This window comes from Myotis yumanensis, unplaced genomic scaffold, assembly GCF_028538775.1.
Source record: "Myotis yumanensis isolate MYYU_CA2020_CCGP unplaced genomic scaffold, mMyoYum1.0.hap1 SCAF_23, whole genome shotgun sequence".
Classification (NCBI taxonomy): Eukaryota; Metazoa; Chordata; class Mammalia; order Chiroptera; family Vespertilionidae; genus Myotis; species Myotis yumanensis.
In genome coordinates, this window is record NW_027223774.1 from 4,010,700 (window position 1) to 4,027,845 (window position 17,146).

General features: G+C 50.5%; 1 protein-coding gene and 2 pseudogenes across 2 annotated transcripts; 1 reads left to right on the plus strand and 2 right to left on the minus strand.

Annotated features, from left to right (window-relative positions):
• Nucleotides 1-1,957: 1,957 nt before the first annotated feature.
• LOC139000278 (epidermal growth factor receptor substrate 15-like) lies at nucleotides 1,958-3,691 on the minus strand (annotated as a pseudogene).
• Nucleotides 3,692-5,913: 2,222 nt separating this feature from the next.
• Nucleotides 5,914-10,627, plus strand: LOC138999687 (leukocyte immunoglobulin-like receptor subfamily A member 5). 2 transcript variants are annotated; one of them, XM_070401883.1, is made up of 5 exons: nucleotides 5,914-5,961; nucleotides 6,080-6,115; nucleotides 7,501-7,788; nucleotides 7,942-8,247; nucleotides 10,305-10,627. In XM_070401883.1, the coding sequence occupies exons 1-5, from the start codon at nucleotides 5,928-5,930 to the stop codon at nucleotides 10,424-10,426; spliced, it is 786 nt and encodes a 261-aa protein (XP_070257984.1). In that variant the 5' UTR covers nucleotides 5,914-5,927; the 3' UTR covers nucleotides 10,427-10,627. The 2 variants fall into 2 exon arrangements, with proteins under 2 accessions (XP_070257984.1, XP_070257983.1); XM_070401882.1 differs by lacking the exon at nucleotides 10,305-10,627 and having other exon boundaries at nucleotides 7,942-9,015.
• Nucleotides 10,628-12,710: 2,083 nt separating this feature from the next.
• LOC139000280 (epidermal growth factor receptor substrate 15 pseudogene) lies at nucleotides 12,711-14,231 on the minus strand (annotated as a pseudogene).
• Nucleotides 14,232-17,146: the final 2,915 nt, after the last annotated feature.

A 17,146-nucleotide genomic window follows, 5' to 3' on the forward strand; every position in this document is an offset into this window, starting at 1 on the left:
TGCATTTCCGGTAGGAATAGTTACCACCATTGTTAATATTGTTAAATGGGTCTGTGGGTCAGTCACTAGCTGTAACTACAACTGTTCCACCTGGAGCGATAGGATTACTGTGCCTCAGTGCTTCTACCAAAAGGTCATTGCTGATGCCGGCTTCACTGAAAGGCTGAACAACAGACGTGGCCACAGCATCAGAAGATTGCTTGAGAAAGCTGTCCCATGTACATGGATCTGAACCCTTGAAGGATCACCTACAAACAGACCAATTTCCCAAAAATAATCATCCTAGAAAGGATCCCTGCCAACAAAAATACCAAACTGGAAACAAATCCAAGTCTGTATCTGCACCTGGATCTGCCAGTGACCTTGATTCTACAGTTGATGGATCTTCCTCATTTGAGTGTCTGTCACTGTTACATCCAAAACAAATATTTTATTGGCAGCTGCAGTCCCCACTCCATTCCCATCAGCCATCACTCCATTCCCACCAGTCCCCACTCCATTCCCATCAGCCATCACTCCATTCCCACCAGTCCCCACTCCATTCCCATCAGCCATCACTCCATTCCCACCAGTCCCCACTCCGTTCCCATCAGCCATCACTACATTCCCACCAGTCCCCACTCCATTCCCATCAGCCATCACTCCATTCCCACCAGTCCCCACTCCATTCCCATCAGCCATCACTCCATTCCCATCAGTCCCCACTCCATTCCCATCAGCCATCACTCCATTCCTATCAGTCCCCACTCCGTTCCCATCAGCCATCACTCCATTCCCATCAGTCCCCACTCCGTTCCCATCAGCCGTCACTCCATTCCCACCAGTCCCCACTCCATTCCCATCAGCCATCACTCCATTCCCACCAGTCCCCACTCCATTCCCATCAGCCATCACTACATTCCCATCAGTCCCCACTCCATTCCCATCAGCCATTACTCCATTCCCATCAGTCCCCACTCCATTCCCAGGAGGCAGCATGTCAGAAGCAGTCCTTACTCAGACTCCAGGCTCAGGCCTTCTGTACGCATTCAGTTGGCTGTTGCTCTGCTGCTTGTGCTGAGGCTGCAATAATCTCTAGCTGCTAGCACCATCTCTGGAGTCTAGCGCCATTTACAAGGATGCTGTGCGGGCTACTGCGTCAATTTCTTTTTTAAAAAACTGTATCTTTATTGTTGAAAGTATTAGAGTTGTCCCCATTTTTTCCCCACTGACCCCTTCCACCCCACAACTGCCCTTCTCAGGCCTTTACCACACTATTGTCTGTGTCCATGGGCTGTGCCTATATGAATATAACTCCCCACTCATCCACTCGCCCAGCTTTTCCTCTAAGATTCGTCAGTCTGTTTTATGCGCCTATGTTTCTGAATTTCTTTTATTCATCAGTTTATTTTGTTCATTAGGTTCTATATATGAGTGAGATCATGTGATATTTATCTTTCTCTAACTGGCTTGTTTGCCTGGAAGTCCCTCCATGCTGTCTCAATACTTTCCAGGTCCCTCCATGCTGTCTCAAAGGGCAAGAGATCCTTCTATTTTACAGCTGCATAGTATTCCATGGTGTCAGTGTACCACAGCTATTTTTTATCCATTCATCTACTGAAGGGCAGTTGGGCTGTTTCCAGATCTTAGAAAATTATGCTGCTATGAACAAACGGGTATATATGTTCTTTCGGATTAGTGTTTAGGGTTCCTTAGGATGTATTCCTAGAAGTGGCATCACTGGGTCAAATGGAAGTTACACTTTTAATTTTTTGAGGAAACTCCGTTCTGTTTTCCACAGTGGCTGCACCAGTCTGCATTCCCAGGCATGGACTAGGACTCCCTCTTCTTCACATCCTTACCATCACTTTTCCATTGTTGATAGGTTGATGCTTCCCTTCTGACAGGTAAGATGATACCTCATTGTCATTTGAATTTGCATCTCTCTGAGGATCAGTGACTGCACCAATTTTATTGATTACAAGGGGCTTCCAGCTCTATCATTTTCATCTGATTTCATTCGCATTGAACTGATTTCCTGCTGTGAACCCTGCAGTTGACCCTGAAGAGGTCCCAGCTGACCCTTCCCTGACTCCACACTCTCCCCCAATCCTGCTGTTCCTGCTAAGGCCACTCCACTCTTTCCTATAGCGTGGCCAGCTCTTCCTCAGAAGTGGAGATCAGCGACTCTTGGCTAGTTCCTTCAGCTCCCAGGGATGTGAGCAACTGGGCCTCCTCAGTGTATTAGGCTGACTTTCCTGAGTTGCTCCTGCACCTGGGCTTCCTACTCATCCAGATCATTAAGGAGACCCTGTCCTTGCTGTTTCTGGGCCTGAAGTCTTTGCAGATTAGCATTTGCCTTTGAAGTTCATCCTGAAGATCCTCAACCTCACCGTTCTCTGTTGAAGAGTATATCTTTCACCCACCTGGAGTGGCCCAGTTGGTGGAGCATTATCCTGTGCACTGAAAGGTTGTTGGTTTAACTCCAGGTCAGGACACACATATGGCTTGAGGGTTTAGTCTGGTTGGGGCACTGCAGAAGGCAAATGATCAATTCTTCTCTTTCACATCCATGTTTCTTTGTCTTCCTCTCTCCACCTTCTCTCTAAGCATGTCCTCAGGTGAGAATTTTTAAAAAATAGAGCACCGTCTTTCTCCTTAAGGTCCTCTTGCACATTATTCTTGTCCCTCTTTAGGTCAATAGTGTCATTATTAAGGGCATCTAGCTCCTTAATAGCAGAGAAATCTGTAGCAAGACTGGATCCTATGATGCTCTTTTGTAAATGGGACCTATCTGGTGGTGGAAGCATCTCAGCAGTAAAAAATGAGAAGAATAAATGAACTTTATTAATTTCTGATTGACTGAGTAAAAATCCAAGACAAACATACCATTTGAAAGCTTCCCACAGGGTGACAGAGCACCCAAAGGTAAGCTAGTCAGGTAGAAGCTAACCCTGTCTCCAGGAAGATCTCACAAACTTCTAATCCAGACACAAACTCATCCGGGTCCTCATCAGTTTCCAGGAAGATGTCATCCTCTTCAGCTTTTTATGCAGGGCATCCAACCCACTTGTTCCTCTTAGCAGGTGGCACAAGGCTGGAGGCCAGGACATGGGCACAGGTGCTTGCTCCAATGTGCCCTTTACCAAGCACATGGCACCTACAGACTCATCTTCGTGAGCATCGCACCAGGGCCAATACCACTCAGCTCCCAAAAGCTTCCAAGGGCAGCCACAGGCAGCTTCGAGGTGAATGACGCTGGTTTCCCTTTCTCACAGACAGAAATCCACGTACGGGCTTAAAATGATCAAAAATGGCGCCATGTTTGGCCTTGTCTTCAGATTTTACAGCCCACGGGAGCCCCGATGCAGAGTTCTCGCTGTCCAGCAAGGACTTCGTGTGTCCTGAAATCGTGTTGCAGGAAAGCAAGGTTTAAGCTCCTCAGAGACACCTGCAATGCATTCTGGGTACATGCACAAGGCACAGACCAATGAATAAGTCCCCTTTGCTCAGGACACCTTTGCCTTCTGAGTTGGCAAAAGCCCAAACCTTTCCAAGTGTCAGGTCTGCGAGCCTGATATGTTCAGAAAAGCAGCGGCATCAGCAGCCAGTACCCTCAGGGATGGCCCGCACCACCCTGTCTGTAGCATTTTCCACATGAAGGGGTCCCACTTGATGACTGTGTCAGGGAGAGCTGGGCGGGCACAGCCATGGTGCCCCATCCTGCAGGGGAAGGGAAGGAAGGACAAGTAGACAGGGCCGGGCAGGGAGGAAGGGGAGGGTGCATGGGAGGCAAGGCCTTCCCTCCTCTCACACCCTGGGATTTCCCTTTCATGTCCATTCCTATTGGATGCTCCCCTCCCACATGCCTGCTTCTCCACAGAGTCCCTCCCTGGGCTGTCCTGATGTTCAGGATGCAAAGAGGTGGGGAGTTGGATCTGCCCTGCCCCATGGCATCCTCTCTCCCTGTGTTAGCATCTGACTGTGATGTGCCCAGCAGGGCCCACACAGCACCCAAAGGTAAGCTAGTCAGGTAGAAGCTAACCCTGTCTCCAGGAAGATCTCACAAACTTCCAATCCAGACACAAACTCATCCGGGTCCTCATCAGTTTCCAGGAAGATGTCATCCTCTTCAGCTTTTTCTGCAGGGCATCCAACCCACTTGTTCCTCTTAGCAGGTGGCACAAGGCTGGAGGCCAGGACATGGGCACAAAGGTGAGCCTCACACTCACACCTGGGCAGAATCCCACGCAAGGCACAAGGCACAGACCAATGAATAAGTCCCCTTTGCTCAGGACACCTTTGCCTTCTGAGTTGGCAAAAGCCCAAACCTTTCCAAGTGTCAGGTCTGCGAGCCTGATATGGATTGAATCTGATTCACACACACACAGGGGGTGTGGCTTGGTGCTGACCATGGGCTGGGTCTGTGGACAGAGAGGCCCCAGTGCCCATATCCAAAGCATGTGGAGAGACAACCCTGCTCCAACTTTCACCTTGAGTCCATTCCGCTCCCTGTCTGTGGCCACCCTGAGTCCCTCTCTTGTACACACAGAGGTGGGAAACTCCACACTGATTATTTCTGGCTGCACCCAGGAACAGTAGCCCCTCATGTTTCCCAATGGTTATCTATTCTGCTTCCCTCTCCATCTGGGGAACTTCCACTTCCCTTTTTGGGCACTGAGGATGTCCACATGTTTCAGAAACAGTGTGCATAGCCTTTCTCAGCATCAGGAGCAGATGGGATTTGTATGTGGGTATAGCATCCAATTCCTGCGGAGTTCTGAACAATACCGCTCAGGGCTCACCTCACAGGGCCTAGTCAGGTGTGGAAATAAACCAGGATGGCTCCCTCCAGGCCCCCGAGGCACCGACCCCACAACCACTGTAAGGGGTTGGGTTCTTGACGACGTGCTGTATGAGAGGAAACTGAGACTCAAGAGATTGTTGAGGGTGAAAGTCACACACCTAATGCACAATGGAGGGCTATTTAAATAAGAATCAGCCCAACCAGCGAGGCTCAGTGGTTGTGCATCATTCTATGAACCAGGACGTCGAGGTTTGATACTTGGTCAGAGCACATGCCTGGGTTTCAGGTTCTATCCTCCATGTGGGTGTGCAGGAGGCAGTTGGTCCATTATTTTCTCTCATTATGGATATTTCTATCTCCCTTCCTCTCTGTAATCAATAAAAATATATATTGAAAATAAAAAAAAATGAATGAGAATCCGTTTTGTTCCCCAAACCAGAGCAATAACACACTTATTGTCACTGACTGTGAAGACAGGGGCCCAGGACGAGGAGGAGAGATCTTCCTGAGGAACAAAGTACTGAGGGGAGGAGTGACTCAGAGGCGAGTTTCCGCCCTGATGGGGTGGATGCTGTTGCAAGAAAGGGGAGTGACCAGGGGCTGGGACAGGAAGAGAAACACACTCTGGAGCCAGAGGGGGAGACCTGTTTCCTTCCCTTATTTCCCTGCATCTCCCTCTGTGCTCATTGTCACAGGGACATCGCCCTGAGCTGCACAGTGAGAGGGTGAGCGTGTCCCTGCTGATCTGAGTTCTGCAGGCCCCAGGCACTGACGTCTTCCTGAAGCGTCTCCAGGGCCCGGGTGACACTGTCCATGGTGAGGACCCCAGGGAGGTGCTGATGGACGGGCTGAGGGGGAAGGAGACCCCGTGGGGGAGGCTCTGACAGGGAAGGACGTGCCCTGGGTCACCTCACCTGCAAGAGGCATCTCAGGAGGCTCCGGGTCTATTTCCTGTTTCACCATGGAAATGAGAGCCAGGCTGCTAGAGAGGCTGTGCCCTCCCCTATAGGCGGCTGATGTGACAACCCCATGACAGAGAGGAGGGCCTCCAAGTGACCACCACCCGTGTGTCTGTCTGTCCATCTGCCTGTCACCAGGGCCTCCTCCATCTGCTCAACTGAGGCCTCCGGGAGAAGACACCATGACCCCCACCCTCAGGGCCCTGCTTTGCCTCGGTAAGATGAGAGCCAGGAAGGGACCCGGGTCTGTCAGGACCCAGGACTCAGGAGGCTCATGGGGAGGAGGGTGCTGCTCAGGGTTCAGGGCAAATCTCTCACAGGGACTCTCTTCCAGGGCTGAGTGTGGTCCTCAGGACCCCCGTGCAGGCAGGTGAGTCTGAACCAGTTTATGATTCCTCCCAGAGAACCTCTCCGAACCCACCCTCTGGTCTCCGTGATCCCCTGGGGCCTGAGGGTTGGGAAGACATTTCAGGGTAACCACCAGCTCCAGGGTCTATGAGGAATGACCCCTCCCCCACCAAGGATTCAGGCCTGCCTAGGAGTAAGTGGGGAAGGTGAAAAGAGGGGAGGTCATGGCAGAGGGAGGTGTGGGGCCCAGGCTGGGGAGGAGCAGCTGGGCTCAAGTGGGGAGGAGGCTGAACCAACACTCACCCTCATCCTGATGCCCAGGAGGCTCTGAGGACCAATACCTCCCACCCACGGAGTCAGGCCCACAGAGGGGTAAGTGAGGGGATCTGTGGGAGGTGGTGAGTGCCTCCACGGGGACAGGGCTGAGCCATGCGGGACTTCAGGCCCCTCTGGATTCCACGACTTGAACTCAGCCTGCCACTGCCTGGGCTTCAGTGTCTCTAAGTGTAAAAGGAGAGAATCCTTATTCAGAGTTCAGATTTCCTGTTGGTTCTGGCCCTGACCTCCTGGGAGAGGGGTCTCACAGGGAAGCCCCCAGGACCTGATGCTATGGGGCCTGTCCCCTCTGTCTCAGTGGTGATGACTCTGTACAGGGAGGGACGGGCAGGACAAGGGTCCGGGCCCCCAGTCCTACCCCTCAGCTCAGGCTCCGCTCAGAGGAGGGAACAGGGTGGATCAATCCTGGTTCAGCTCCAGGCTCTGCTGCTCCTGCTGTGGGGCTGGGCGGTCCCTTCTCTCCTCTGAGCGTCGGGTTCCTGTCTGCTCATCCCTGGTCCCATCCTGCTCACAGGCTGCTGGGAGATGAGGTGACATAAGGCCTCACAGAGTTCAGGAAGGCAGAGCCCCCAGCCCAGCCCGACCTTCCCAAGCGGGCGTCAGGGCCTGCAGGGTGGAGAAGGATCCCGGGGAAACTCAGAGTCCTCCCCTAACCCTGCTCCTCCTGTACCTGCTGCACTGGGGGTGGGAAACGAGGAAGCACCCTGAGCTTCAGATGAGATGTGGACAGGCCCCTGCAGAGGAGGAGCCCAAAGCATGGAGGCAATGTCCCCCTGGGGAGCAGCGTGAGGACAGCACAGGGGACCAACAGTCCTCGGTTCCTGTCCCAGCTCTGCCCCGCCCAGGCTGGGTGACCTGGGGCACATGGTTAACCTCTCTGAGCCTCAGCAAAGTAGATGGTGGGGTCAGCAATCCCTGGTGCATGACTGCTGTGAGGTGAGAGATGAGTGAAAGCCCCCAGCAGGAACCTCCTACATAGTAGGTGCTCATTAAATGGCATCACTGGCTGATTCATGACGGAATGAGAGGGATAAAGGTTCCGAGCAGATTTCATGTCTGATTCCTTTCCAGGAGACGTTCCCAAACCCTCAATCTGGGCTGACCCAGGCCCCATTGTCACCAACGGGAGCCCTGTGACCATCTGGTGTCAGGGGTCTCTGCAGGCTAGTGCCTACGTTCTGTATAAAGAGAGGGGCTCTGAGCCCGTGGATACGAGGATCCCACAGGACTCCAGCAACAAGGCCAGTTTCCTCATTGAAAACACGACCCAATCCCATGCAGGGCTGTACCAGTGCGCATATTACACCACTGGGAACATACTCTCAGAGCGGAGTGACCCCCTGCTCCTGGTGGTGACAGGTAAGGGAGACACCGGGTCCCCTCCCCACTGTGGGCTCCCAGTCACAGGCAGAGGGAATACAGTGTGGGCTCAGGGGACCTCACCCCTCACAGAACACACCTGGGGCATGAGGGTGACAGTCCTTTTAACACAGACCCTTTCTCCTCCCTCAGGAGTGTATGGTGCACCCTCCCTCTCAGCCCAGCCAAGCCCTGTGGTGGCCTCAGGAAAGACCGTGTCCCTCTCCTGTAGCTCTAACCTCACATCGGGCCTTTTCCATCTCCTGAAGGAGGGAAGGGCTGACCCACCGCGACACATGGAAGCAAATTTCAGGACCTATGATGAGAGATGGAGGGCCATCTTCCCTCTGGGCCCCGTGAGCACCTCCCATGGGGGGACCTACAGATGCTATGGTTCTTCCAGCACCTACCCCAACCTGTGGTCACAGCCCAGTGCCCCTCTGCACATCGAGATCACAGGTGAGGGACAGACCCCTGTGCAACCTCATCTGTTTCCTGGACCCAAAATGACTGTGCTGTGTGTCCACTGGGGCCCTGAGGTCATCAGGGTCAGGAGCCTTCTATCCAGATTCTGTGCATTCACCTCTGCTCAGTGTCTCTGTGCACACAGGTCTATTATGGCTCTTTTTAGAGAATTTTCAGGCCACATTCCAGTCTATAAGCACATGATTTGACTTACATTATATGGAGTCCGGATAGAAATATAAACATTCTATTCCTCTTTTCATTGGGAGTAGATTAAATTCAGACATTTTTTATGGAGAACAACTTCTTGTTTATATAAAATCCTCTTATCACACACACTTTCAAATGAGCTGTATGAATAAAGTTCAGAAGCACTTTTGACAGCTACTTGTAAAATTGAGTAAGTGCACAGCCACTTAGAGAATTGCACACCTAATATTAAAATTCGTGAGTAAGCGGTGTGATTCCTGTAGGTTTTCTAAATGGTAGTAAGTGCCCACAGGAAAGCTACCATTTGGACATACTTATATCCTGACCTGTTAGCCTCCCAAAGATTTTCCTCCTGTGGATTGTCTTTCAGTTGGTCCCTCTGATATAAAATTATAATCCCCAGCAGTCAAAGGAAATGTCACTTCTTTATTCCCGATGGCATACCTATTTTTCTCACTCCACGTCCCATAGGATGCAATGACGGACCAAAATGGGCCACAGCTTCCCTTCAACAAAACAGCTTCATTCACACCCAAAGTTATGTCAAGGCAAATCCACTTACCAATTTGCTTTTTATGTTTAAAGTACTATTGGCCGCTTTGTTCTAATCCATTCTTCTGTTTCATTTGGGTTTACTAGGAATGTTCTCTTTTCCTGACAGATGCACATCCCCCCGTAATTATCTTTTCTCTGACTTTTAACCACATGACACACATTACAAAGGCTTCTTGGTGTCACCCATTTGGATATTAACACAACTGAGTAACTCGGGTCATCCATGTGCATTTTCTGAATTGTGGAGCTGACGTTTAGAGTTATTGCATGGATCGCTGTAATGAGGAGAGGTCAATAATTTTGTTTAAATCTCGGGTTTAATAGCAAAAAAAAAGGCAACAGAGTGACATGATTTCCTACTTTTGGTGCTCTCTCAATAGTGAAATTTGGGGGACTTTCTCTGTGACTTAAAGTTTGAGCCAGAAGTGTGGACTTCCTGGGTTATGACCTTCCTTGTACCTTGAGATTTAAGAAGACTCACACCATTAGCATCCATATGCCCACATTTCTCAACGGGTAAATGTATCTACCACTGTAGGTATTCATTTGTATAATTGTATAACAAATGAGTTAAACCCTAGCTGGTTTGCTCGGTGGATAGAGCATCGGCCAAAGTACTGAAGGGTCCCAGGTTCTATTTTGGCCAAGGGCACATGCCCAGGTTGTAGGCTCAGTCCCCAGTAGGGGGTGTGCAGGAAGCAGCCAATCAATGATTCTCTCTCATCATTGATGTTTCTATCTATCTCACCCTCTCCCTTCCTCTCTGAAATCAATTAAAATATATTTAATAAAAAATAAATGAGTTAATAGAAGAATCAATAGATGAACAATTTCCGATGAGGATGAAAATGCGGACCCCAGGGAGGAATGGCCTGGGCAGGGCGGGGTGAAGGAGACCCAGCCCAGACTTTCACCCCTTCTTGCTCCTGTGATTCAGGAGCCCCTGACACCACACCTTCCTCCATGGACCCTGGGTCCCCAGCTGTTGAGAATGTGGGATCTCTCAGCTGTAGAGGAATAAGCTCATGGGGTCTTGAGTCTCAGGCTGAACACAGAACACATGCTCTTAGTTATTTCTGAATTGTGATCATATCTTCCCTCACCCTCAGTTCTCAGGGACAGTTCTTACACGGTGACTCAGAGCAAGTGCTGAGTTCAGACATCTCTGGGATCCTGATGTGAAAGGGAGGTGGGAACCCAGGGAAGTCACCAGAATCCCGGAGGTTTGGGTCTGCCCTGACCTCTGAGACTTCTTTACCCACAATTCTTATTTTCCCATCCCCAAGACTACACAGTGGAGAATCTCATCCGGATGGGCCTGGCTGGCTTGGTCCTGGTGGTCCTCGGGGTGCTGCTATTTCAGGCTCGAAACGACACCAGAAGGACCCTCAATGCAGCCAGTATGTGAACACAGAGGGAACAATGCACCGTTCAGAGTGGGGGAGCCTTGGAGCCCATATGATGACCCCAGGAGGTGCTGAAAGAGAATATGGACCATAATTGGGCAAACTGTCTTCTGAGAATGTGCAGGGGAGAAGACGTGGTAGGCGAGGTTTGGGTCCAGGAGAACGTGGGCCATGTCCCTGTAGTGGACGCCCCCTCCATCCACCTGGGTGCTCTCCCTTCCTCCCTGTCCTCATTGACTCTCCCTCATTGCCCTTCTGTTCTCACCCTGTGTGTGAGGGTCGTCCCCCATGGCTTGTTTGGATTCTCATCTCTACACCCCTTCATGCTGGGCCACATCCATCCCCAAAAAATGTGGTATCTTCATAACCCTGGGAGTGTTTTTTATTTTATTTCATTTTTACTTTTTTAACTATGTTTTTTTGATTTTAGAGAGAGACAAAGGGAGAGGGATAGACAATAGAAACATTGAGGAGAAAAAAACATCAGCTGCCTCCTGCACACCCCCTTTTGAGGAAGGAGCCTGCCATGCAGGCATGTGCCCTGACCGGGATTTGATCCAGTGACCTCCTGACTCATAAGTCGATGTTCAACCACTGAGCCACACTGGCTAGGCTGTGGGATTATTTTTAAACCAAGAGGAACTTAGTAAAAAAAAAAAAAAAAAGCCCTGATACCTGCTCCATGTGATCCAGCCCATTGCACATCTGCACCCCTCCTCCCATCTCCATGGGGCTTCTTCTTTGTATCCTTACCTGGGACCTTCTGTTCACCTAGATTCCAGGTGGTTCTGTATTTTGGTTGCTCTGTACTTCAGTTGTGATTTCACTGTGGTCATGGGAGGATTTCAGTACTTCCTTTACTTCCTCTGCTAACTTGAGCAGAAGTCCTAATATTTTGATAATAAATAAGTAAATTTGAATTGTTGGTATCATTTTATTTAAGTAATGCATAAGGTTTGTTTTAAGTAGCTTTTTAAAAATTTTCCAGACCAGTTTTAAATTGATTCAAATTTATTTGTTTTATACATTTTACATCAATCAGTTTGGAGGTCACACATGCATTTCTAATGGGAATAGTTTCCACCATTGTTAATGTTGGTAAACGGGTCTATGGGCCAATCATTAGCTGCAACTACAACCTTCGACCAGGAGCGATAGGGTTACTGTGCCTCAGTGTTTCTACCAAAGGGCCACGGCTGATGCCGGCTGCACTGAAAGGCTCAGTTCCACACGTGGCCACAGGGTCAGGAGAAGATCGCCTGAGAAAGCTGCCCGATGTACATGGATCTGAACCCGTGAAAGGATCACCTCCAAAGAGACCAATTTCCCCAAAAGGATCGGCCTTGAAAGGATCACTGCCAACAGAAATATCAAACTGGAAACAAATCCAAGTCTGTACCTGCACCTGGATCTGCCAGGAACCTTGATACTAGCCGTTGTGTCTCCCTCATTGGAGTGTCTGTCACTGTAGGGTTCAGGAGAAACTTGCTCTTGGCAGCTGCATCACCAGCCCCTTCTCAGGAGCCACCACTCCCCACACCTGCCTTCCCCACACTAATGTCTGTGACCCTGAGCTGTGCATATATGTATATAACACGCCTGGTTAATTTCTCCTCATCAACCCACCCACCTCCTCCATCCCTGGAGATTCCAGTCTGTTCCATACTTCCATGTCTCTGGATCTGTTTTATTCTTCAGTTTACATTATTCCTTAGAATCCACCCACAAGTGAGATCATGTGATACTTACCTTTCTCTAATGGGCTCATTTCACTTAGCATAATACTCTCCAGGGCCCTCCGTGCTGACTCAAAGGGTAAGAAATCCTTCTTTTCTACAGCTGCATAGCATTCCATGGTGTAAATGTACCAGCTTTTTTACCCACTCATCTACTGATGGGCCTTGGGCTGTTTCCAGATCTTAGCTATTGTGAATTGGGCTTTTATGAACATAGGGGTGTATATGTTCTTTCTGATGGCTGTTTCAGGGTTCTTAGAATATACTCCACACCATTTTCCATAATGGCTTCATCAGTCTGCATTCCCACCAGCAGTGCACCAGGGTTCCCTTTTCTCCACATCCTCACCAACAATTGTCATTTGTTGATTTGTTGACAATTAACATTCTGACAGGTGAGATGATACCTCACTGTTTTTTATTGTGCATCTCTCCGATGATCAGTGACTGCACCAATTTCATTGATTACTATGGGTTTCCAGCTCTTTCCATCCGTTTCCTTTTCATCCATTTGCATTCAACTGATTTCCTGCTATGAACTATGTAGGAGCTACTGAGGAGGTCCAAGGTGACCCTTCCCTGACTCCACACTCTACCCCAATCCTGCTGTTCCTGCTGTAGGCCACTCCACTCTTCCCCAGCTTGGCCAGCTCTTCCTTAGAAGTGCAGATCTGTGACTCTACACTAGTTTCTTCAGCGTCCAGGGATGTGACCAGCTGGGCCACCTCAGTGCATTTACCTCTGACCCCCTAAGTTGCTCCTGCATTTGGGTTTCTGACTCATCCAACCCATTAAGAAGACCCTGTCCTTTCTGTTCCTGGGCCTGTAGTTTCAATAGCAGGTCAGGACACACAACTGTGTTGTGGATTCAATCCCTGGTCAGGGTACATGCAGAAGACAACTGATCAATGCTTCTGTTTCACATCCATGTTTCTCTGTCTCCCTCTCTCTAACCATGTCCTCCGATAAGAATTTAAAAAAAAAATAGAGTACCTTTTTTCTCCTTAAGGTTCTGCTGCACATTATTCATTTCCCTCTTTAGGTCAACAGTGTCAATAATAAGGGCATCTAGCTCCTTAATAACAGAGAAATCTGTAGGAGGACTGGATAGTATGATGCTCTTTTCCTAAACGTGCCCTTTCTGATGGTGGAAACATCTCAGGAGTAAAAATGTGAGGAGGATCAATGCCCTTTGTTAACTTCTGATTGACTGAGTGAAAAGCCAAGGCAAACATACCATTTGAAAGCTTCCCACAGGGTCACACAGCACCCAAAGGTAGGCTAGTCAGGTAGAAGCTAACCCTGTCTCCAGGAAGATCTCACAAACTTCCAATCCAGACACAAACTCATCCATGTCCTCATCAGTTTCCAGGAAGATGTCATCCTCTTCAGCTTTTTCTGCAGGGGATCCAACCCACGTTTTCCTCTTAGCAGGTGGCACAAGGCTGGAGGCCAGGACATGGGCACAGGTGCTTGCTCCAATGTGCCCTTTACCAAGCACATGGCGCCTGCAGACTCATCTCCGTGAGCATCACACCAGGGCCAACAAAAACTCAGCTCCCAAACGCTTCCAAGGGCAGCCACAGGCAGCTTCTACATTACCGATGCTGGTTTCCCTTTATACCGACAAAAATCCACGTACGGGGATCAATATTATCAAAAATGGCACCATGTCTGGCCTGGTCTTCAGATTTTACAGCCCACGGGACCCCGATGCAGAGATCCCCCTGTCCAGCAAGGCACCATGGGTGTGGTGAAGTCTTGGTGGAGGAACAGTCTGCTTCAAGTTCCTCAGAGGCACCTGCAATGGATTCTGGGTACATGCACAAGACACAGAGCAATGAACAATTCCCATTTGCTCAGGACAACTTTGCCTTCTGGGTCAGCGAAATCCCAAACCTTTCTCAGTGTCAGGTCTGGGAGCCTGATATGTAGAGGAAAGCAGCAGCAGCAGCAGCCAGTACACTCAGGGATGGCCCGCACCACCCTGTCTGTAGCATTTTCCACATGAAGGGATCCCACTTGATAACTGTGTCAGGGAGAGCTGGGCCAGCAGCCATGATGCCCCCATCCTGCAAGGGGAGGGGAAGGAAGGACAGGCAGGCAGGGGCGGGGAGGAAGGGGAGGAAGGGGAGGGTGCATGGGAGGCAAGCCCTTCCCTCCTCTCACCTCCTGGGATTTCCCTTTCCTGTCCATTCCTATTGGATGGTCCCCTCCCACACACCTGCTTCTCCACAGAGAGTCCCTCCCAGGGCTGTCCTGATGTTCAGGACGCAAAAACGTGGGTAGTGGCATCTGCCCTGCCCCATGGCATCCTCTCTCCCTAAGTTAGCATCTGACTGTGATGTGCCCAGCAGGGCCCATACCAAGGTGAGCCTCACAGTCACACCTGGACAGATGCCCACACCCGGCTAGAGTGGATTGAATCCGTTTCACTCACACACACAGGGGGTGTGGCTCAGTGCTGACCATGGGCTGGGTTCTTGGGTAGAGAGACCCCAGTGCCCGTATCCAAAGCATGTCAATGGGCAGACCTGCTCCAAATTTCACCCTGAGTCCAGATGCCCTTCCTGTGTGTAACCACCTTGGGTCCCTCTCTTGGCCACATCGGGTAGGAGACTCCACACTGATGACTTCTGGCTGCACCCAGGCACAGTAGCCACTCAAGGATAGTCCCATTGTCTATTCTGCTGCCCACTACTTTTGGGGAACTTGCACTTCCCTTTTGGGGCATTGAGGATGGCCTCATGTTTCAGAAACAGTGTGCATAGCCTTTCTCAGTATCAGGAGCAGATGGGGATTTGTACGTGGGTATAGCAACCATCCAATTCCTGCGGAGTTCTGAACAACACCACTCAGGGCTCACCTCACAGGGCTTAGTCAGGTGTGGAAATAAACCAGGATGACTCCCTCCAGGTCCCCACGCCACCGACCCCACAACCACTCTAAGGAGTGGGGTTCTTGGCAATGTGCTGCATGAGAGGAAACTGAGATTCAAGAGATTGTACGTTGAAGGGGAAGGTAAAATACGTAATGGACAAGGGAAGACTATTGAAATAAGAACCAGCCCAGCCAGCATGGCTCAGGGTTTGCGCATCATTCTATGTACCAGGAGGTCGAGGTTTGATTCTCTGTGAGGGCACCGGGCTCAATCCCCCATGTGCGGCATGCAGGACGCAGCCAGTCAGTTGTTCTCTCTCATCACGGATGTTTATATCTCTCTCTACCTCTCGCTTTCTCTCTGTCATCAATAAAAATATATATTGAAAATAAAAATAAGAATTCGATTAGTTCCCAAAATCAGAGCAATAACACACTTATTGTCACTGACTGTGAAGACAGGGGCCGAGGACGAGGAGGAGAGATCTTCCTGAGGAACAAGGCACTGAGGGGAGGAGGGACTCAGGCGAGTTCCCACCCTGATGGGGTGGATGCTGTTGCAAGAAAGGGGAGTGACCAGGGGCTGGGACAGGAAGAGAAACACACTCTGGGGCCAGAGGGGGAGACAGGTTTCCTTCCCTTATTTCCCTGCATTTCCCTCTGTGCTCATTGTCACAGGGACATCGCCCTGAGCTGCACAGTGAGAGGGTGAGTGTGTCCCTGCAGATGTGAGCTCTGCAGGGCACAGGGACCCACGTCTTCGTGAAGCGTCTCCAGGGTCAAGGTGGGACTGTCCATGGTGAGGACCCCAGGGAGGTGCTGATGGACGGGCTGAGAGGGAAGGAGACCCCGTGGGGGAGGCTCTGACCAGGTGTTCTACCTGCAATGGCATCTCAGGAGTTCCCGGGTCTATTTCCTGATCCATCGTGGAAATGAGAGCTAAACATCTGGGAGACACTGTTCCCCTTCCTGTGGGGCTGCTGAGGTGACAGCCCTGAGACAGGGAGGGTCAGCCTCCTGGTGCCACACCCTGTATCTCACTATCCTGATGGCACCTTGGTCTCCTCCATCAATAGCCGGAACGAGAGAGGCGACACCATGACCCCCACCCTCAGGGCCACACTCTGCCCTGGTGCAATGTGAGCATTTCTTTTGCAAGACGGCCTCTGGAATAAATGGAAAATCTGAAGCATTGTGGAATCAGTCAAAATGTCATCTGAAAAGTGAAATCATCGCACACAATTAACTCCAGGCCCACCCAGTGCGCAGCGAGGTCTTCCGAACAATCCCGGGACATTGGACACTGGTGTCGTAGACACTGAGACAGAGCAAACGCATTTAGAGAGGCGAGACGAACGTCTGAGAGGGATGTTTCTAGTCAAAATGCACACTTAGGGTTTCAACCTATAATTAGATGCAGAAAATTCTTAAAACTGGAAGAAGAGCCTGGCCACGATGGCTCAGAGGTTGAGCGTCAACGTATGAACCAGGAGGTCACAATTCAACTCCCAGTCCAAGCACCAGCCTCGGTTGTGGGCTCGATCCCCAGTGGGGGGCGTGCAGGAGGCAGCCGATCAGTCATTCTCTCTCATCATTGATGTTTCTCTCTCCCTCTCCCTTCGTCTCTGAATTCAATAACGATATATAATTTTTTTCAAACTTGTTGGGGCGGGGGGGGGGAAGGAAGAAGAAAAGTATGAGTGGTGCTCCTGCTGCTGGAAGTGTGGCCTGCTGGGAGCAGGACTGCTATGAGCACAAATATGTGTGGCAGCTGTGGTTCAGACCAGCTCTGCTGGTTGCAGGTGGGGTGTCGGGGGTGCGGGGTGGGGGCAGAGGGAGCTCACAGGAGCCTTTAAAGCTGAAGGTGTGTGTGCGGGAGATGAAACTGAACTCTGTCTGGGCAAGAGTTGTGCTCCGTGTACAAAGCAAAGAGCAGCACAGGGACTCCTGGTGGCAAATGGCACAAATCCACAGTCACCTGGGGAGAGGGAACCCGTGCTCAAGGGGAGAGTGGATGGTTTGTGCCAAATTCCAGAGCAGCCGTCCTGCTAAGACCATTGAACACAGAATCCACATAATGTGGTAACCCTCCAGAAGTTAAACTCA